This window comes from Sphaerodactylus townsendi, linkage group LG14 (genome assembly GCF_021028975.2).
Source record: "Sphaerodactylus townsendi isolate TG3544 linkage group LG14, MPM_Stown_v2.3, whole genome shotgun sequence".
In the NCBI taxonomy this organism is placed as follows: domain Eukaryota; kingdom Metazoa; phylum Chordata; class Lepidosauria; order Squamata; family Sphaerodactylidae; genus Sphaerodactylus; species Sphaerodactylus townsendi.
The window spans coordinates 30,401,282-30,423,011 of record NC_059438.1 but is presented as its reverse complement, the minus strand read 5'-3'; the positions used below and the strand labels follow the sequence as shown (position 1 = coordinate 30,423,011).

At 45.8% G+C, this 21,730-nt stretch overlaps 2 protein-coding genes across 2 annotated transcripts; one reads left to right on the top strand and one right to left on the bottom strand.

Moving 5' to 3' along the window:
- Window positions 1-1,533: 1,533 nt before the first annotated feature.
- On the bottom strand, window positions 1,534-9,946 carry KLHL42 (kelch like family member 42). The gene is made up of 3 exons (XM_048515232.1): window positions 8,873-9,946; window positions 4,104-4,297; window positions 1,534-2,021 (listed from the first exon to the last, which is right to left on the bottom strand). The coding sequence occupies exons 1-3, from the start codon at window positions 9,748-9,750 to the stop codon at window positions 1,582-1,584; spliced, it is 1,512 nt and encodes a 503-aa protein (XP_048371189.1). The 5' UTR covers window positions 9,751-9,946; the 3' UTR covers window positions 1,534-1,581.
- A 5,279-nt stretch (window positions 9,947-15,225) lies between these two features.
- Window positions 15,226-21,423, top strand: MANSC4 (MANSC domain containing 4). The gene is made up of 4 exons (XM_048515802.1): window positions 15,226-16,050; window positions 17,766-18,107; window positions 18,536-18,670; window positions 20,537-21,423. Exons 2-4 carry the CDS (start codon window positions 17,879-17,881, stop codon window positions 21,226-21,228), a joined length of 1,056 nt encoding a protein of 351 aa, XP_048371759.1. The 5' UTR covers window positions 15,226-16,050; window positions 17,766-17,878; the 3' UTR covers window positions 21,229-21,423.
- Window positions 21,424-21,730: the final 307 nt, after the last annotated feature.

Genomic DNA, 21,730 nt, shown 5'->3' with positions numbered 1-21,730 from the left:
CGTATTGTAAGACTGCACTGTCAACATGTCCTCGTTCTGGCTGGGGTTTTGGTTGGATCCCAGTTCATGGATACAGCCCCCAACGATGTAGATGGTTTCCTCAATGGATAGCATCTGCTGCTTGCGCAAGTGGACATCACACAACTCAAAGTTCGTCCAATTGTCTGAGGTAGGACAGTACTGCAAGGTATTCAAGTTGCAGTCTGAAACAGAGAAGAATTTCTTGAAAACACTACATTCCGTTTCCTTGGTATTTCCCAAGCTGGAGCTGCCAACCGTAGCAGCATTGCAAAACCAGTCCTAATGCATGGCTCAGGCTTTCCCAGCAATGTTTGTGAAAAAAGCCCGAGAGCAAACTATCTGCCCTGTGCTGCTTTGCCTTCAGTGCTCCCTTCCTGCCTCAGTTCTGGGATTCCAACGAAGCCTCCTGGGCTACAGCTTCTTCCCCCTGGCCAGTCCTCCTCCTCTTCCTCTCTCTCTCTAACCAGCTGCCAACATCTAGAGCAGGAATCTCCAACCTTCGGCCCTCCAGTTATCCGTGGAGTATGATTCCCATCAGCTCTGCCAATTGTCCATATTGGAAGGGGCTGATGGGAATTATAGTCCATGAACATCTGGAGGGCCACAGGTTGGAGATCCCTGCTCCAGAATGAGCCTGGAAACTCCAGGAGAGTATTGAAAGCAGTGGTTCTGGAAAGTTGATTACTGTTACTCTACAGAAATGTCCAACATTACACTAAGTGGGGGGAGGGGGAGAATTAGGAATAACTTCAGTAAGAATTAGCATCCCTACTTCCCAATGGAAGAGCAGAGTATAGACGAAGAAATTCATTATTGAAGGGGGGGGGTGCTTGAATATTTAAAGGCTATTATGGTGTTCCAGCCTTCACACAACATGGCATTCTGGGGATCCTCAGACAAGTTCTTCACAGACAGCAGAAATGTTCTGAGTCTCGTACAGCTGTTTGGTAAATAAGCATATACAAATTGTGGTGTACATGGTGTATAAATTGTGGTGTAATTTTGGCGCAAAGACGACCAAAATTGCATGATCCTTGAGTACCTGCAGCTTCATTGGTGCATATTCATCCCCTCCTGTAGTATTTCACACTGACACAACTACAGCTATGTTGCTCAAGGAAATGCTCTATTTTGCTTCTCAGTTACATTACTGTGCAAAATACTGGAAAGTCTGGTGGCATTATATGTCTGAAATATTATGAAGAAGAGGACTTTGGACTTGTAGTCCACCTTTCTCTCCTGTAAGGAGTTTCAAAATAGCCTACAAACTCCTTTCCTTCCTCTCCCCACAAAAGTAGGTGCAGCTGAGAAAGTTCAGAAAGAACTGTGATTAGCCCAAGGTCACCCAGCAGGGTTCATGCGGAGGAGTGGGGAAACAAATCCAGTTCACCAGATAAGAGTCCGCTGCTCATTCGGAGCACCATTCCTAACCACTACACCACACTGGCTTTGATTAACAAAGTGAAATAAAAATTAACCCGTGGGTATGATGATAAATAAAGAAATCTCTTATTCAATAACAAATCAGATTTATGAAGGGACAAACTATGGTGTCTATATTCAAGTATGATTCGGCAAATACATAGAACAGACCAATATATTTTTTCCAAAGGTTGGAAAGTGCCTAAATGATTCCCAACGGTCTGAGAATATGTTGTACTTCAAGAACACCCGGTGTTTTAAGCTTGTGGTGGCGTCTCTACTCATTATGTAGATCCCATCATTGTGCAGCGTGCAAGTCAAATTAAGACCAGATTTTGAGGTGTTCTCTTTGAGGTAGAGCCATTCCCTCGTGTTCGTATTGTAAGACTGCACTGTCAACATGTCCTCGTTCTGGCTGGGGTTTTGGTTGGATCCCAGTTCATGGATACAGCCCCCAACGATGTAGATGGTTTCCTCAATGGATAGCATCTGCTGCTTGCGCAAGTGGACATCACACAACTCAAAGTTCGTCCAATTGTCTGAGGTAGGACAGTACTGCAAGATATTCAAGTTGCGGTCTGAAACAGAGAAGAATTTCTTGAAAACATTAAATTCCGTTTCCTTGCCCGCTCATAGTATTAGTATACATGGACAATATATTTATACAGAAGTTCTAGGGATTCAAAGAAGAAGAGTTTTGTTTTATACCCCACCTTTCTCTCCTGTAAGGAGACTCAAGGTGGCCTACAAGCTCCTTCCCCTTCCTCTCCCCACAACAGGCACCTTGTGAGGTAGGTGGGGCTGAGAGAGTTCTGAAGAACTGTGACTAACCCAAGGTCACCCAGCGGGAATTAGGAGTGCAGAAACACATCTGGTTCACTGGATAAGCCTCTGCCACTTGGGTGGAGGAGTGGGGGAATCAAATCTGGTTCTCTAGATTAGAACCCACCTGCTCTTCACCACTACACCACACTGGCTCACAAGCACATCAAATGCATTGTCTTGTAATCCTGAAACTGCATGCACAGTTGATCACCGGATAGCTGTTTGGCACTGCTACCAGCCATCATGGAAATGTCATCTCTATTGGATGGAAAAGTATACTATCTCAAATCAACCGAGCTGATTTTGAGCTCTCTTGCTTTTTGTGTGGTTTGTATTTCCTATAATGTGCTGGATTGTTTATTTTATACAGTGCATTTTAATGGATGCTTGCATTATTTCTATCTAATGCAGATAGATCCAACCGTGTTTTCTGCTGGCAAAAAGAACTGACCTATTCAATCAATTCCTCAGATTCTAATTGTAATCCCCTTTTATTATTATTATTATTATTATTATTATTATTATTATTATTATTATTATTATTATTATTATTATTATTATTATTATTATTATTATTATTATTATTAAATAAATTAGAAACATACAAGAAATACAATTCCCACTTCTCTTCTACCCTAATCACCACAGCCAAGAAAACATGCTCCCCCCTGTATTTTTCTCTCCCATTTGAACAGGGCCCCGTGGCACACTACCTGTATTGTTTAATAAACCCTGCTCAAAGGAGAGCCATAATGCTCGCCAGGTTTAATGTTATGCCTTCTGCCTTGTTACATGGCAGATTTAACAAGCAAAAAAAGGCTAAAAGATTGTGCCCGTGTAATGATGGCTCAGTTGAATCTCTGGCCCACCAATTATTACACTGGTTCAGATTCAAGGAAATCAGATCCAAGTATGGGAATCTTACTCCTTTACATTTACCCGATCTCCCCGATTTATTTAGATTACACTACTTGTTGGACAATCCTGATCCTTCTCTCTGTATGATAGTGGCAGACTTTCTCCTGGAAATTACTAAATGCCAGTAGATTTCCCTCCACTTAACATTTATTTCCTGTACTGTATATGTTTTTTTTAATCAGTTTTTTTTACTATTGTTGTACTGTTGTCTATGCCAATAAAGGCTTGTTTGCTGATTTCATAGGTAGTCCATCTGGACTGGGCACCATAAGAACATAAGAACTAGCCTGCTGGATCAGACCAGAGTCCATCTAGTCCAGCATTCTGCTACTCGCAGTGGCCCACCAGGTGCCTTTGGGAGCTCACATGCAGGATGTGAAAGCAATGGCCTTCTGCTGCTGCTGCTCCTGAGCACCTGGTCTGCTAAGGCATTTGCAATCTGAGATTGCCATGTTTAACTTCATTTGATTTATAGCTTTAACTAATTAAAAAAAAATTCCCACTTCTCATCAAACCCATGCTTACAGATCATCTATTTAGAAAGTTCATTAGTTTAGCCACTGCAGCAAACTCTCTTACTTTTTCCTCCCCAATTTCTCTCCCTTTTTTGATGCTTGACGTGATTGTAATGAAACATAACTGTTTGTGAATTTTCTAATGGATCGATAAAGGCCCCTTCCACACATGCAGAATAATGCACTTTCAATCCACTTCTAATGTAATTTGAAGCTCGATTTTACTGTGCGAAACAGCCCACGTGCAAACAACTGTGAAAGTGGACTGAAAGTGCATTATTCTGAATGTGCGGAAGGGGACAAAGACTTACAATTTTTGCATGCGTTTGTTAGTTTTCCCTTTGCGCATTTCCCCTCCTCCAGCTTTCTAATCAATCCCACCCTTGCAAAGAACTGACTCACCTCTTGCAGTGTAGCCTCCCATGACATAAATCTTGCCTTTGCACTCGCATGCCGAGAATTCCGCAAGGGGGCTGGGCAAAGAGGCCACAAAGTTCCACCAGTCTTGCTCAGGGTTATAACACTCCACGTTGGAGAGGGATTGCCCACCGATGGCATACAGCTTTCCCCCGACAGCCAGAAGCTTAAAGTTCGACCTACAGAGAATGATTTGGGAGAATTTAAGTCACAAACTGATGACTGCTATCAAGATATTTCATTTCACCTAAAATATCACCAACCCACATAATAGATGAAGGCTTGATTTGGAAGTAAAACATCATAATTCCCCACTGCAAGAACAAATGTAGCATTCAAGTATTCTTTCCACTGTGCACATTTGTTTAAAAAAGCTTCACGGGACACTCCTTTCTAGTAGGAAATCTGTTCCTCTAACAATGATGCAAAAGCAAAATGGATGCTTGAAATGGAAGGCTAATTGTTCAAGTCTGCCTTTGCAATTAGGTCACTCTGTACATTTCCACCCTCCAATAATATTTTCTAGTCGAAAGCATCTGGGCTAGCCCAGCCACGACAGATGTGCAAACAGCAGCAATTACGGCCAGAGGCATATCTAGGGAAAATGTAGCCTTGTGCAAATTGTTTCCGTCCCCTCCCCCCGCTTATGGGTGGCTACTTTTTTAGCATCAGGAGGAGCGGTGTGGGAGCGATTTTCCGTCCCCACGTGACTAAATATCCGCAGCCCGGGGACGTTTGACCCCATATGCCCCCTGGGCGGTACGCCTCTGATTATAGCCCCCCTGTTTTCAAGCAGGCACAAATGTTTGGGTTTGAAAAAATGTAGATGTGTTGAGCACAATGTGAAGTTGAAAAGAAAACACACTGGCAGAAGAGACACTTTTCACAAGATGCTCATTTGCAACAGAATACATTAGCATACCCGCTGTTGGCCATGTAAAGGAAAAGAGTTACCGTTTCGTGATGGCGGAGGTGGATTAATGTGTGTTGCGTTTTCGGTTTTCGCACTGCTTTATCATGGGCGCATCTGTTTTACCCACCTAAATCTTTTTCTCTCAAACATAAATCTTGTAAACATCAGGTTAAAAAGTCCTAAGCAATGTATTGTTGAAGGCTTTCACGGCCGGAATCACTGGGGTGCTGTGTGGTTTCCGGGCTGTATGGCCGTGTTCTAGCAGCATTCTCTCCTGACTTTTCATCTGAAGATCCTCTGAAGGCCAGCCACAGATGCAGGCGAAACGTCAGGAGAGAATGCTGCTAGAACATGGCCATACAGCCCGGAAACCACACAGCACCCCAGTCCTAAGCAAGTCTTACTGCTCCTGCCTGACATGGATTTCAGAAGGTTTAGGCCCCTTCCACACATGCAGAATAACGCACTTTCAATCCACTTTCAATACACTTTAAAGTTGGATTTCACTATGCAGAATAGCAAAACCACTTTCAAACAATTGTGGAAGCAGACTGAAAATGTATTATTCTGTATGTGCAGAAGGGGCCTTAGATTGGAATAACGCTGTAGAGGGTTAAGCCACCAGTTACTGCGGATCACTCCAGAAGCTGAACGTGTGAACGGCGTCTACTGAAGAGCACTCTGACCAAAGTGATGCGAAGCAATCTGTAAGTTCTTCTTTGCTCTTGAAATTTGTGCCGTCAAGTCATCACTTGACAGCACAGTCATCAGGTAGGATCATCTGGGTGTACATCTTCCACAACTTTACATTTTCTCTAAAACATTAGTGTAAAGAAATGAAAAGTAGCTTGGCTCTCCAGACTTGCAAATAAGCTACTAAACACGGCTAGCCCATAAGTATGGGTGTTTTTGTAATCCTGCCTGCCCAAACACACCTGTTAAGTCACAAGGGCCCCCTGACCCTCAAGTTCAATTCTAACTTGCCCAAACTTTCTTACTTGGAAGCGTTGGTGAATGTGCTGATCCACAGATCAGCCAAATGTAACTGCAGTTTTCGATTAACAATTTTAAAAATTAGGGTTTTTTTTTCCTAAACAGCAAGCAGGAAAAGTTAGAAGTTCAGCTGGTTGTGGTGGGTTTTCCGGGCTGCGTGGCTGTGGTCTGGTAGATCTTGTTCCTAACTTCCTTCCAGACCATGGCCACACAGCCTGGAAAACCCACCACATCCAGTTGAATCTGGCTGTGAAAGCCTTCAACAAGACAATAGAAGTTCAGGTTCTAAACTCTGGATTTGAATGGAAACTCCTTCAAGAAGAGAGTACATTACTCCAGGCTGCTACAGTAAACACAAATATTTGTTTACTCATTGACTTCACTTATAATCAACCTTTCTCCCCAAAGGGGGATCCAAAAAAACTTACATTATTCTCTTCTCCTCCATCTTTTCCTTACAACAATGCTTGGAGGTAGGGCAAGTTGAGTGTATGTGATTGACGCAAGGTCACCCAACAAGCTTCTGGAGCAGAATGGGGAAGAAGAGCTTGGATTTATACCCCGCCTTTCTCCCTTATAAGGAGACTCAAAGGGGCTTACAAGTTTCTTTCCCTTTCTCTCCCCACAACAAACCTTGAGTTTGTCTGGAGGTTCTAGCAGGGGAGCGCAGCTATCGTATACCCATGACTGAAGAATGGTACGTTCCTTCTATCTGGAATGGTCATCCTCTTCCACAGAGTGTGCAACTTTGGGAGGGACACACATGGAGCGGTGAGGGAAGGGACACCCACCTAGCCAGCCAGATCAGCCAAATCAACCCTGGTGATCAATGGGGTGACAGATGTTGCAGCCAGATTGCCCTCACATCCCCCCACAACAGACAGCTTGTGTGGTAGGTGGGGCTCCGAGAGCTCTGAGAAAACTGTGACTAGCCCAAGGTCACCCAGCAGGAATGTAAGAACGGGGCAACAAATCTGGTTCACTGGATAAGAGTCCGCCACTTATGCAGAAGAGTGGCCGGTTCTCCCCTATAAAGTGTCCACCTGCTCTTAACCACTACACCACGCTGGCTCTCAAACCTGGATTTGTACCTGGAGTCTCATAAACCATGGTACAACCACTACACCGCACTGGCATACAAAAAAAAAAATCTGAATGATTTAGCAAGAAATCAGTTTTGGAACATAAACTGTATAATTCCAATTTTTTTAAAATTATGAGTCACCTTTGCAGCAGCAGCTTGACGGTCCAGATGCACCTGGAGATCATGCCATTTTAGTGCACTCTCCTACCTGTGCAGAAGATGGAGTGGTTTTGCTTCCAGGCTAACAGGGAAACCGGCAGCAATGCAGCACAGGAAAGGTACACATCAACCTACGAAGGCTTTCTTCATCTCTCCTCCAAACTACCTGGGGCCTCCCACCACTTGCATGAAATCATTCCATTTTTAAGAAGAGCTGGATCAGATCATGGGTCCATTGAGCCAGCTGTTTTGTTTTCAGCACCAGCCAGACGCAGAAGAAGAATTTGGATTTCCATCCCACCTTTCTCTCCTGTAAGGAGCCTCAAGGTGGCTTACTAGCTCCTTTCCCTTCCTCTCCCCACAACAGATACCTTGTGAGGTAGGTGGGGCTGAGAGAGTTCTGAGAGAACTGTGACTAGCCCAAGGTCGCCCAGCAGGAATGTAGGTGTGGGGAAACACATTTGGTTCACTAGATAAGCCTCTGCCACTCAGGTGAAGGAGTGGGGAATCAAACCTGGTTCTCCAGATTACAATCCACCTGCACTAGACCACTTCACCATGAAGGTTTGGGGTAAGACATGCCAGCATGAAGCAAAGAGCCTGCCCCTCAGGAAGACTTCCAAAATAATAACCTGTTTTGAGTTTTGCTATTCTTTGAGTGTCAGCCGTGTCCTTCACCAAATCAGAGAAGCGCTGTCCACTTTGTGTCTTGCTCTCCCAGAGATTAAGGGGTGTAATTACACCTCACCACTAGAAACGTATAGGATTACTGGCTTCTGGAACACACCATCACCGCCACATCGTTCTTTAAGCCATTTTATTTGAGCTACTGAGAAAACACCAAGAATGAATTTGGTGGTAGAAACACGATCACCCACAAATGGCACAGAAGACACACATTTTTGGCCAGAATAAGCCCTTTTCGAAGAAAGAGTGAGCAAGGGCAGCAGGAAAAAAGTGTATGGAAGGTTGCTGAGAGATACACCCCATAGTGCAATGAATCTTATGTGTTCTCAGAGACCACAAACTAGTGAGAGAACCAAACAGTAGAGGCCCTATTAGCATGATTGAGTGGAAGCCATCCTCCAGCATCTTTGGTTCCAAATACAGGGCAACGTCATAAATACTGTGTTTCCCCGAAAATAAGACAGTGTCTTATATTAATTTTTGCTCCCAAAGATGTGCTATGTCTTATTTTCAGGGGATGTCTTATTTTTCTGTGTTCTGTTCGTCAGGCATGCTTCCAAACAAAAACTTTGCTACGTCTTACTTTTGGGGGATGCCTTATATTTCGCACTTCAGCAAAACCTCTACTACGTCTTATTTTCAGAGGATGTCTTCTATTCGGGGAAACAGGGTAGTTCTTCCCGCACCTCCATTAAAAGCTGCACATCCCCCTGGCCTGCTGCCCTCACTAAGCCTCCAAAAAAGTTGACAGCCTCCTCTTGTACCTCCTGCCTTCAAAGCGTATCTACTTTCTCCAAACAATGACTGAGCAACTAACAAGATATTGCAAGATCTTTTACGTTTGCTTTACATCCAGATGCCTTAACACAAGATGCTCCCGAGAAGCACCATCCAGAAGAGGTTGTGTCTTGTTTTTACCTCTTCTGGTTCATGGAAGCCACCTGACTCCACTCGTTCAGACACGGGTTGTAACAGTGGCTGGCCGATATCTCCTGGCTGGTGATGCGGTAGCCCCCGACAATGAACAAGTAGTTGTCCAGCACGGCTGACCCGTATCCTCGCACGTTCCCCAGGTCCGCAGGAGGGTCGCTGGGCAATCCCAGCCAGCGCCGTGCCCCCTCGTCGTACCTGAGCATAGCACAGGGTGACTCCTCCAGGGGCGGCCTGCCCTGAGAAGCCAAGGGGCCCACGAAGTTGCCCAGGGCCAGCAAGGTGGCAGTGCCCTGCATGCGCCTCTCCTGGAGCTGAAGCCGCAGGGCGCTGGGCAGCAGCAGGTGGGGGCGGGCCTCGGGCCTGCGGAGCACCTGGTGGAAGTGCCCCCCCATGAAGTGCAGGCAGGCCTCCTCCAGCTCGGGCAGGCCGTACACCTGGGCCAGGTGGCGCAGCTGCAGGCAGTTGCCCAGGCGCACCTGGGAGCGCAGGAGGCGCAGCAGCGGCGTGACCTGCAGGTAGGAGGCGGCCTCGACCAGCTCGTCCAGCAGGGGGAGCTCTCCGTCGTCGTCGTCGCCGCGCTCCAGCCGGCCCAGGCGCGCCGTGTGGATGAAGTCCAGCACCAGCTCCAAGCCCGCCGCGCTCAGCCCGCCGCGCAGCCGCTGCACCCCCGGCTCGGCCAGCGCCTCCCGCATGCCCGAGCTGTACAGGGCGCGGAAGTAGTCGCTCTGCTCCAGCAGCTGCCTCTTGCGCGCCGGGAAACTCCGATCGCCCAGCCGGATCTGCACCACTTCGTCCTCCGCTGCAGCCGGCTCGCCCGCAGAGCCATGCGCCTCTGGGTCAGGGGCTGGCGGCGCACGGGACATGGCCCCTCGCCCAGCTTTGCAGGCGCTCCCGCCGCCGCGGCCTGGAGCTGCTGCTCCTGCTGCTGCTGCTGCTCCTCCTCTTCGGCTGCTTCCTCCTTCCTTTCCCCACCCACAGCCCGGTAGGGAGGGATGCAGCCGGAGCCCGGCCGCGCTTTGGAGCCTCTCCAGGCCGCGCAAAAACGCCTAAAAAGGCGAAGCGCGCGGCTCAGCCTGCAATCTACCCCCTCCCCCTCCCCATTTGTTTAGATTTTTGCAAGCTGTTCTCCTGGCTGTGCTGCTGGGAAACCCAGTTCGAAACTGAGTGGCAGCGAAGCCCTGGCTATATAAGGTGTGCAGCCACCCCGTGGCACTCCAAAGCTCCATCCCGCATTCCTATTTTAGGCCAGAATCAAAACAAAACTGTCGATATTGGCAATGGCGAATGGCTGTCGCAGCCAGTCATGAAAGGGTTAACTGTATGTAAACAAGTGACTGAAGTCGCTGAGCGTTTATGACCTGGCCCATCGATTCGCTTTTGGTCAGTCAGATAGCCATTGTTGACATGTTAGTGAGTGCTTACAATCAGCAGTTACGCAGTTAACTTGTTTCCTTTGTTTCAGAGAAGAGGCAGCAGAACAGAGCAAGATGTCCAGCATTTATTTGTTTTACTCCATGTAACCCTCCCTTCAAGTTAGTAAACTCTTATACAAAGCAACTCAAAGTATCTCTGGCTCCCTTTTCTTAAGGGAGGCTGCTTCCGCAGAAGAAAAAGAAGAGTTTGGATTTATATCCCCCCTTTCTCTCCTGCAGGAGACTCAAAAGGGCTTACAATCTCCTTGCCCTTCCCCCCTCACAACAAACACCCTGTGAGGTGGGTGGGGCTGAGAGCTTCGAGAAGCTGTGACTAGCCCAAGGTCACCCAGCTGGCGTGTGTTGGAGTGCACAGGCTAATCGGAATTCCCCAGATAAGTCTCCACAACTCAAGCGGCAGAGCGGGGAATCAAACCTGGTTCCTCCAGATTAGATACATGAGCTTTTAACCTCCTACGCCACTGCTGCTCTGGGGTGCCCTGTCATTGGATCCTGGCAGAACTGGAGTGCCCTGTCATTGGATCCTGGCAGAATCTGCCAATCATGGACAAGACCTAGTGAAAGAATGCCAATTCATACACCTCACACCGGAGGAAAGGGGAGCCACAAAATATGTTTTTATTCATAACAGAGCATTTGACCTACCTGCCTTATTGCTCATTTGTTTGTAGTTATTAATGTTCCAAACGTTCTCAGGTATTTCCAAGAAGCCGAAGCCAAGCTGAGGCGGCTACTTTTCGCCGATGATCTTCTCCACGGATCAAGGAGCTCTGCAGTCAGCAAAGGAGCAGAAAAGGAGCATGTGTTCTCAGATTGCCGCCTGACACTCAATCCCTTCGGCATAGCAGGCAAAAGGCTCCAGACTGGCATCTCTTTGTGCCTGCCTGCCTCGGGCGAAGGGGGCTCCCTCGCAAATCTCAATGCAGGGTCACGCAGGGAGAAAACCTCCTCTGTATCAGCTCATTCCTTTGGAGTCATGTGTTTGAGAAGGCTTTTTGTTCTGTAAAGGACAGAATGGCGCTTTATTGCCTATGATGGATTGCACTGCATCCCCGGCAGGAGGTTATTGTGTGGTTAAAGGAGATTGGGGTTTGTAGCCTGATTTTAATCAAAAAGAGTGGCAGAATGGCCATGCTGGCTGAAGCTGAGGGCAAGCATTTTGTTTCCAATGGCAACCATTTTTTGTGACCGTCCACAAGCCGGTCGGCTTGTGAAGGCTAGTAGTCCCACAGCTGTTACTGCGCTGCTCTTGGTAACTTTTACAGGCTCCTAGGTACCCAGCTCTCAGCAGCGCCCAGGAACCCAAGCAAGACCCGACACGGCGATGATAATAAAAAGGAAGGTTTATTGAGATGCTGACCTAAGTGTCAGCACCTCCGTTCCACAAGGCCACTGCGCTGCCTAGCAGCCTTACAACATCTTAAATACAATTCCTCCCGTCGGGAGCCCGGGAGAACTCAAGACAGCCCACCACCATTCATTAACAAAATTCAAAACAACCAATCATGCACTTGCGACATGCAGGGACCAATCAGAGTTCGATAGGCATTTCCTTCTTGGGTTTCGCGCCAGAGTAGGGCGAGGCGATGACGTATGTCCTGGCGGGAGAATCACAAAGGGTCCTCCAGGTGTTCGGGGTCAGGAAACGGAGCTTGATGACGATGGCCCCTTATCTGCCTGCTGACGGGATTTTGCAGGGCGAGGTGCTTTCTCCGAGATCCCCTTTTGTGTGCGCCCTTCGAGAACCTTTACACGTGAAAGGGCAGGCTCAGGCGGGGCCGAGGTGGGTTCCTGCCTTGCCCAAGGAGGGTCCACGCAGTCACAATTACAGAGAAAACTTACAGATCCTATTTCTTATCTAATACAGTTGGCATCTACCTAACTAACACAGAAATAAAACATAGTGCAATCTTTACTTTAAAATAAAATCCAGAAGCGGGATGAATTTGCTTCTGGCTCCGCTATCTTTTTTTTTTTAAAAAAGCCCCAGGACAGGTTCCCACCCACACCAAGTGCTTTTAGAAAGTGGGGCTTTTGCCCAGGAGGGCATCTAATTGGCTGTGCAGGTCAAAAGGCATCCTGTTATTTATTTATTTATTTATTTATTTATTTATTTATTTATTTATTTATTTATTATTTCGATTTATAGACCGCCCCATCCCCGAGGGGCTCTGGGCGGTGCACAACACTATCTGTATACAATATGTAACAAGGGTCACAATAGTGACCATATTTACTAAAATCCATTAAAACCATTAAAAACCATTTAAACAGGGGTCAAAATCAATAATATCGGCGTCCCGTAACCCAATTCATTAAAACCTCCCCAGAAGGAGGGAGCGGCCGGACTCCTCTCTAAAAAGATAACAAATATATAAACAAGAATGAATTGTAAAAAAAATAGGGAGCAAAGGAGCAAAGCAAAGGAGCAAAGCAAAGGAGGGGGACGCACCTCAGCAACTGGACACTCCAAAGGCCCGGCGGGACAACTCAGTCTTACAGGCCCTGCGGAATTCACCAAGGTCCTGCAGGGCCCGGACAGCTGGAGGAAGAGTGTTCCACAAGGCCGGGGCTGGGGCCGTAAAGGTCCTGGCCCATGTGGAGGCCAGCCGCATCATTGAGGGGCCAGGAACCACCAGCAAAATGGCCTCTGTGCTCGGCATATGGGGTAATGCGGTCTCTAAGGTATGAGGGTCCCAGGCCGCGTAAGGCCTTAAAGGTCAAAACCCACACCTTGAAGATGATTCGGAATTCCACTGGGAGCCAATGTTAGAGAGAGCTTCTGCCTGAAATGTTGAAGAGTGCCCCAGATCTGAGACCAAATAAAACTAAAACCGTCAGTTCAAAAGGCTTTATTGGAAGACATCAGTGGCCAGCAGGCGAAAAGCCAATTCCAAATGGTCTTTTCTCAAGCATCACTATATCAACCCCAAAGTGCTCATCTCTCTCCCCCCCCCCAACTTCCCGACCTTCTCAACTACAAAGCAAAGGCAGTGAAATGGTGAGACAGATCTCCAAGGCCAGGAGAGAAGATAAGGCAGCCATCTGGCCCTGGCACCCCCTACTTGGTTGCAAAGAGAAAGTAACTTTCCCACTCTGTCTCTTCCCCTTCCCATGCAGACTGAGTTCCCAGATCCCAGGCTCCAGACACACATCTAGTCTGGCCTTTAGAAATCCTTACAGCAGGCCTGTTTTATCCCCATATAACAGGTGAGGTGGGGCTGAAAATAAAGTGAATTCACAGCTCAGGAAAGTTTGTGAGCAGAGATTTTTCCAGGTCTCCTTTGTAGCTACTAACAAACACCCAGAAACATATTTCATTGCCCAGGAAACTTGCACAGTAAAACATCCATCCCAGAGCTTCTCAGTAGTGCAATCCTCTTTGGAGCAACTCCAGTCTAAGCCCAATTATAACAATGGGTTCAAAGTAGCTTTGCACAGGGGAGGCAGTTCAAACCAGCACTCAGAAGTGACATCACATCTTCCTCAAGCTCCGCCCTCCTGAAGGGCACCTCTCATTTTTCATAATTTGCCAAGGCAGCATTGAGTTCCCTAAAAGTCTGTCTCTCCAGAGTCATATATTTGTGACAGCTAACTTCTCAGACCCCCATGCCATATTTATTTTATTTAGGAAATTTATATCTCAGCTCTCCAGATAACCTACTTGAGGCAGCTTTATGAAGATGTATGTAGTGCTACTATCAATATTACTATTATTATTATTATTATTATTATTATTATTTATTTATTTATTTATTTAATTTGTATACCGCCCGATCCCCGAAGGGCTATGGAGTGTGACATTATCCTTTCCTGTTCTGTGATAAAACTGGACCCTCACAGATAATGTCATCAAATCTCACCCAATGTGATTCAGGGTTTGGCGTGAGAGACCTGGCAACCCTACCCCCTTTTGATATATTCATGCCCATTCATGACGTTACCATCTAAAGCCGGCTTGTTCATTGATTTGCTCAAGACTCTGCACAGTTCAGCTAGAGCAGAGGTCTGCAACTTGTGGTCTGCAACCTGTGGCTCTCCAGATGTTCATGGACTACAATTCCCATCAGACTCGAGCTATAGAACCACATTGGCATGCTCAGAATATCTTAAACCAGTGATGGCGAACCTTTTCAAGACCAAGTGCCCATATTGCAACCCAAAACCCACTTATTTATCGTAAAGTGCCAACACGGCAATTTAACCTGAATACTGAGGTTTTAATATAGAAAAAACGGTTGGTTCCAAGGCGCGCGTTACTTGGGAGTAAGCTTGGTGGTAGTCAGTGGCTTTGCTTTGAAGCAACTATGCAATGCTTCGAATGGGTGAATCACGACCCTAGGAGGGTTTACTCAGAAGCAAACCCCATTGCCAGCAACCGAGCTTACTCCCAGGTAAAGGATCACACTTCCGTTCTTCCCATGAAAATCAGTAGGGTTTAACAGCACTTAACAGGGTTACCTACACTGCTTCCCCAAAACAGGTCTTAGGTTTAATGCTAATAATCTCCCTGAAATAATTACACTATTATCACATCACAAACTCTGTGCATGCGTGCCCACAGAGAGGGCTCTGAGTGCCACCTCTGGCAACCGTGCCATAGGCTCGCCACCACTGTCTTAAACAAAGTGTGTGTCAGGACTGAGCCTGTCAGTGCCAAATGGCAGGTAGGGCAGGAGGAGGCAGTTTACCAACCTTTGATATGGGGCGAAAGTCCGGTGTCTTCCCCTCAGCGCCCCAGGGTATCCCAGACACAGATCTTATCAAAGGAAGGTGTGAACTGTTCCCAGGCTCGCAGTGCTTTGAAGTAAATGCTTTGTAGTTTGTAGAAGGGAGTAGGGGCCTTTGGCTTGGTGGGAGGGGGCAATGGGATATAGGTAGTGGGTTTGAGCGGGAATCGCCAGATTCCTCTTTTGACGATGTTACCTGCGCTCTGAAATAAACGCTTTAGAACAAATCTACAGTTTCCGTGATTTTCAGATCCAAGGTTGGACAGCATGATGATGGTTGGCACTTTGTATATCTGTCAAAGAGAAAAAGTCTCTCATAGATAGGAGATCGAAAGAAATTTGTAGGCCTTAGAGACAGAACAATAAGCTTACAATAGACATATTAGAGGAATATGGGAAAACATTTAAAGTTTTGATGCAAACTCAAAAAGTTTACAGAATTCTGGAATAACATCAAGATTGAGAAGTACTGTACTATATCATGGCACATTTAATATGTAATTAAATATTAAGTTAGTTTTCTTTTCACAGTAGGTTATCACCATTCTGGCCTCTTTATTTTTTGCTGTAAATTATGCATAAATAAAGGAAGCTCGTGTTTTAAAATAACGCGATCAACTTTTCAGATCTCTCTGGCTGTTTGGCAGGACAGGGGTTAACAGCCAGGCACTGGATTTCAAGGGAGAGAATTCTGCCCTTATTGCTGTCTGTAGGGAGAGGGTGTCTCAGGAGAAGTTTCCCCATTCACTACGGACCCTGCTAACAATGAACAGCCTTCCTGCCGCTCTGCCTTAAGTGCTTTTATAAATCTGTACCTGGAATTAAAGCAAGTCCCAAACTTGATAATGTAAAACCACCTGGGAGTATATACGAATAACTCTTCTTTGGTGAAATGTTGCAGAGTATTCTCAGACAACCTGCCGGTCTTTTTGCTGTCAGAATCTACTTTTTTGCTTGTCCTTGCTGGAGAACAAGGAACAGCCAACTTCATAGAATTCAGGTAAGGAACCTGATACACTGCTTACTTCTGGAGGGTTTTACAAAAGCCATGTTTGTGTGTGTGTTTGGGGAGGGGGTGTCTTTTTATCCTCTCAGTTCATTCCTTCATCTCTCCCTGTAAAGCACAGCAAAACTAGGATAAAAAAGATCAAATTCCAAGCAAGCATTGGACTTCAGAGAGTTCAGAAACATGCCTCAGATGGAGGATTAATTTTGGTTGTATTTGGTTTTGTTTTGTTTTGAGTTTGAGAATGAAAGGGCTAGAGAGGAGCAGTCAGCAAACCAAGGCTTTGTTGCCCCATACAGAAAGATGACCGCAGACAAGGTATGCATGAATCACAAAGGAGGCAATGCTGAGATTCAATGACTCAGTCAATAATATGCATCCTAATATTGTGGCTCTTGCAGTGAAAGAATTGAAAATGGAATTAAAATCAAATACTTATTTGTCAACGAGTTGTACTGTCGTAGGCTTGGAATGACTTCATGCGCATTTTTTAGAATCTTAACAGGTGCACCAATTGCAGCTGAAGTAATACTGCTTTTCCCTGAAAAGAAGACAGTGTCTTATATTAATTTTTGCTCCCAAAGATGCGTTATATCTTATTTTCAGGGGATGTCTTATTTTTCTGTGTTCTGTTCATCGGGCATGCTTCCAAACAAAAACTTTGCTATGTCTTAGTTTCGGAGGATGCCTTATATTTCGCACTTCAGCAAAACCTTTACTACGTCTTATTTTCAGGGGATGTCTTATATTCGGGGAAACAGGGTAACTGATACAGAAAGGCACATTAGCAACTCAGAAAGAAGTCAGTAGGACAGAAAGTTTCTGTTCCTTTTAAGCAATGAGAATTGTCTACTATGTGTCCTTTACATTATCACTCAAAATTTGTCCAGGTAGCTGGGTCAGTCTCTTGATACAAACTTATCTGTCCATTTGATACTTTGTGTTAGATTAGATAGGCTTTCCAGGTACACTGTACAGTTTTTAAAAATGTATTTCAAGGTTTGGCTTGCGTACCCAAACAAGAAGGTTAGTCCATTATATGACACTGATTTACTGATGACAGTAACACTCAAACTCTGTGAACATTGGCTGCATGATTCTAATATAATATACACTGCTTTCCTGAAAATAAGGCAGGATCTTATATTAATTTTTGCTCCAAAAGATGCGTTAGGGCTCACTTTCAGGGGATGTCTTATTTTTTCCATCCCCCACGTGATCAGATTAGTTGCTCCAGGGAATCTGTAACTAGGGCTTATTTTTGAAGTAGGGCTTATATTTCAAGCATCTTCTAAAAATCCCCAAAAAATCATGCTAGGGCTTATTTTCGGGGTAGTGAAGAGCAAAGAGTAAACCAGAGAGCGAACTAATCCTTTTTCTTAACACAGTAGTAACCAAGACTGAAAATATCTGCTAGTAACTTTCCGATCATTCTAATTCCATTCAACCTCACCAACTCAAGATCAACCGCTGTTTGAAGGACAGGAAGAGAGTCCTTCAGAGCCAGTCTTCCTTAGAACATAAGAACATAAGAACTAGCCTGCTGGATCAGACCAGAGTCCATCTAGCCCAGCATTCTGCTACTCGCAGTGGCCCACCAGGTGCCTTTGGGAGCTCACACGCAGGATGTAAAAGCAATGGCCTTAAATGACAATCGAAGGCCTTGGAAACAGTTGACCAGTTAAAAAATGGCTTTGTCTTTCCCGCAGATGTACACTGAAGCCTGATGGACACTATCCGCGAGAAGCCTCTTTAGCCCAGCAATCGGGACACCCCTTTTGGTGGACTATGCTTCTGTCTCGGAGCCAAGCCTTCTACTGAGATGGTTCCGCTGATGGCCATGACAGAGCTTTTCCTGCTTTTGGGCTGGGTGTGGAGATCGAATGGCCTCTGCTCCCCCACCGCTTTTTACAAGAACTGCTGGATCCGACAGTTCCCGGGCCTGACCATAGACCTGGAGCCTTCGCAGAAGAGAGGGGCCCACGTCCTGAAGATATATTCACCAGCCTCAGCCCAGCAGTGCAGTCAGACGTGCTGCCTCCTTAAGAATGGTAAGGGGGTCATCCGTGCTAAAGATATTATTTTTAAAAAGAGCATTAGCTGAGCATAGTGGGTTGGATCCAGACTAAATTTCCCATCAGAGGAATGAAACTGTCCTGCCTCTCCCTTCTAGGGATACCAGCCTTCAGATTAGCCTGTGTGCTCCAACACACGCCAACTGGGTGACCTTGGGCTAGTCACAGTTCTTCTGAGCTCTCTCAGCCCCACCTACCTCACAGGTTGTTTGTTGTGAGGGGGGAAGGGAGTTTGTAAATCCCTATAGTCTCCTATAGGAGAGAAGGGGGGGGGGTTAAATCCAACTCTTTTTTTTCTTAATGAGAACTTGGTTGTGATTATCTTTTTTAAAACATGGAAGTCCTAGCCACAAATCTCCCAGTCTCGTCCGGCCAGCTAAAACTTCTCTTCTTCTCTTCTTCAGTTTCCTGTAACCTGGCAGTTTTCTACTCTGGAACCAATAATCGCAGCCTTTCCTGCCTCCATGCTTATTGTCCAGCACGGGAGAGCTGCATATTGAAGCCAGGGAGCAGTGTTGTATTGTACAACATCACACCCGGTAAGGCCTCAAGCAGGAGGTGAATTACAGGTTGTTGCATGGATGTGGTTGTGTAAAAGGCCAGCAGCACCATGTTTTTATGAAAAGAAAGCAGTTTTGGGATGAGAGGATGTAGACCAGAGAAGCACCGGTAGCTTGGATTGTTTTTAATATGGTTTTGATGTACTTTAGGAGTAGCAGGGGCATAGTGGTTAAGAGCAGGTGTACTCTATTCTGGAGGAACCGGGTTTGATTTCCCGCTCGGCTGCTTGAGCTGTGGAGGCTTATCTGGGGAATTCAGATTAGCCTGTGCACCCCCACACATGCCAGCTGGGTGACCTTGGGCTAGTCACAGCTTTTTGGAGCTCTCTCAGCCCCACCTACCTCACAGGGTGTTTGTTGCTTAGGGTAGGAAGGGAAAGGAGATTGTAAGCCCCTTTGAGTCTCCTTACTGGAGAGAAAGGGGGGATAAAAATCCAACTCTTCTTCTTCTTTATGCCTGTTACTTGAATGTTTATTATTTTTATATCGTTGTTATCCATATCTGGTCAATTCAATACCTTCATTGGCAGAAACAAAGAAGTTAATAAAAGTATAAATAGATGGATTAAAAGAAGAAAATAGATTAAGACACAGGTGTTAAACTCACGGCCCTCCAGGTGTTATGGACTACAGTTCCCATCATCCCCTGCCAGCATCATGCTGGCAGGGGGTGATGGGAACTGTAGCCCATAACATCTGGAGGGCCACGAGTTTGACACCTATGGATTAAGATAAAAGCAAGGCAGTCAATAAAAGGGCAGTTAAAGAATAGAACTGGAGTGGGTCTGCTGAGCCAACGCCAACATCTTTGCCATATCCACACTGATCACACAGCAAAAAATAAATCTTATCACAAAAGAAGTGGCAATTCAGGATGTGAGGATCAATGAAGAGCCTTCTAAGCGAGGTATACATTTCACAGACTAGTAAAATATGTTCAACCAACTCGCTTGACCTCTGGGAACAGGGACATGTTCTTTTGTGGTGAGGGATCCGTAGGAATCTACCTCACAGGTAAGCAGATGGAAGAGAATTCAAATGAGCCAGCATAAATATGCGTCTTAGTTGGGGCGAGGATACAGTATAAAAAGTACGAAGGCAGGGCTCTATTGGGAGGAACAGCGATGAGTCTCATAGCTAGAATGGCTTTCAGGTAGTGAGGTGATAAGTACTTGGCAACAGTTGCCCATATTTGGTCCTGAGATGCTCAGGAGAAAGGCAGGCATATAATTTTTTTTTAATTAGCCTTCCCGTGCCCTCTACTGCTCTGCTTCAAATCAGTGTTCTGATACCACCCCCTGTGACCAAATTGAAATGTAAATTAATAAACGGGGTAGCACATTCTGGATTTTTATTTGCAGCCACCCTTAACCTAAATTATGGATAAAGAAACTGCTTTGGTGTGCATGGATCTTAGAGATATGATAGCTGTGAGGTAATGCTCTTAATGCTCCCCCCCCCCCCCCCAACAAACTGAGGTGTAACAAGCTTCATTTCCTTTTCTGGTTTCGGTAACTATTTAGGAATACCTTGCCTTGTTGAAGGCTTTCATGGCCGGGATCACGAGTGTGTTGTGGGTTTTCCAGGTTGTATAGCCGTGTTCCAGTAGCATTTTCTCCTGACATTTCGCCTGGATCTGTGGATGGCATTTTCAGAGGATCATCCACAGATGCAGGTGAAATGTCAGGGGAAAATGCTATAGGAACACAGCCATACAACCTGGAAAACCCACAACACACTAACACCTTGCTTGTCCTATAATCACACAGAAGACCTGAGGAAAAACTTAGGTAGTCCTGGGGAGGAAATCCACATTAATTTTATGTTTAATTTCCGGTTTGACAGGAATCGATCCAGATCTTCTGGTATTTGAGAAGCTGTCTTTTAAAGAGCCAAATACCAGATCTTTTAATAAATGGGAGAGGCACAGCAACGCAAGAGCTGTAGATTCGGAAAAATGCCAGGAGGCATCCATGAGTCCAGGGTGTCTTCCAACCACAGCCACCTCTTCCACCATGCTCCAAGACCTGGTAGCCAGCAACACCAGCCGTAATCCTGAAAACCACTCGATCCACAAGGTTTTCTCCGCCACACAATTCAGATCTACAACTACACTACCCAAAGAGCATTTCACTGAAGTGATGGAGACTGTTTCAGCAATGGAGGGCTCCACAGCTAATTCAGACAATGCATCCTTGCTTCCTACTCCTACACTCACATCTGTTAAAATGTTATCTTATATGCCCAGTCCTGCCCATCTGAACAGCAGCAAACACTTAAATGAAACCAAGGGCTACAGCGGGAGGAATTACACTTCGGACAATGAAAGCCAACGACCAGTCTGGGAAGGAGTAGAAAGGGGTAGCTGGTTGCTTCCCATAGTGCTTTGCTCTTCCCTGGTTTTGATCTGCTGTTGCAGTATTCTTCTCGCAGTGGGATGCCGCCGAAAGAGGAGGGGTCGCTACAAACCAAGGCGCAGGGTCGTGGCAGGACCGAGACAGTTCATAAGATACACAATGGTTAACGATAGCTTATAAGGGGAAACACTCCAAATACAATGTAGGGGTGAATAGCTCATGTTCCTGATGGGTAGATGGAGCGGAGCTGTTTGTGTTTTTTAAAAATTAAACAATTTACTGTATTTTGAAGTGTTTGTGTTTCGGAATACTTCCGCAAATAAGATTAGAGAGTGACACAGCCCATTTTCAAATTGCACTTTCTCCAATTTGCAAGTTTTAAAATCTTTCTTCCTCTAAGATTCTGCACTCGTTTATCATAATGCACGACATTACACCACATTAGATAAAGTCCGCAGTCAGACCAAAGTCGATGTGAAATCTCTGTAACAGCCATTTTAAACATTATTTAGCATTTCCGGAGCACTGAAGTCCTCCATGTTCCAGTTTTCTTTACCAATAACCTGCAAGAAACACCACTAGTATTATTCCAGGTATGGGGTGCTGACAGAGAGATTTGCCTCGTGCAGAGTTCATGGCAGAGGCAGTCTGAACCAGGAATTTTCAAGGTCTCAGCTTCCAC

Excerpts from the sequence above, each read along its gene's own strand:
- KLHL42 (XM_048515232.1), bottom strand. The coding sequence starts at position 9,750 with ATGTCCCGTGCGCCGCCAGCCCCTGACCCAGAGGCGCATGGCTCTGCG. Across the intron at positions 4,298-8,872 it reads GCTTCCATGAACCAGAAGAG|GTCGAACTTTAAGCTTCTGG; the intron begins GTAAAAACAAGA and ends CATTCTCTGTAG. Across the intron at positions 2,022-4,103 it reads GGGAGGCTACACTGCAAGAG|ACCGCAACTTGAATATCTTG; the intron begins GTGAGTCAGTTC and ends TCTCTGTTTCAG.
- MANSC4 (XM_048515802.1), top strand. The coding sequence starts at position 17,879 with ATGGTTCCGCTGATGGCCATGACAGAGCTTTTCCTGCTTTTGGGCTGG. Across the intron at positions 18,108-18,535 it reads GTGCTGCCTCCTTAAGAATG|TTTCCTGTAACCTGGCAGTT; the intron begins GTAAGGGGGTCA and ends TCTCTTCTTCAG. Across the intron at positions 18,671-20,536 it reads ATTGTACAACATCACACCCG|GAATCGATCCAGATCTTCTG; the intron begins GTAAGGCCTCAA and ends CCGGTTTGACAG.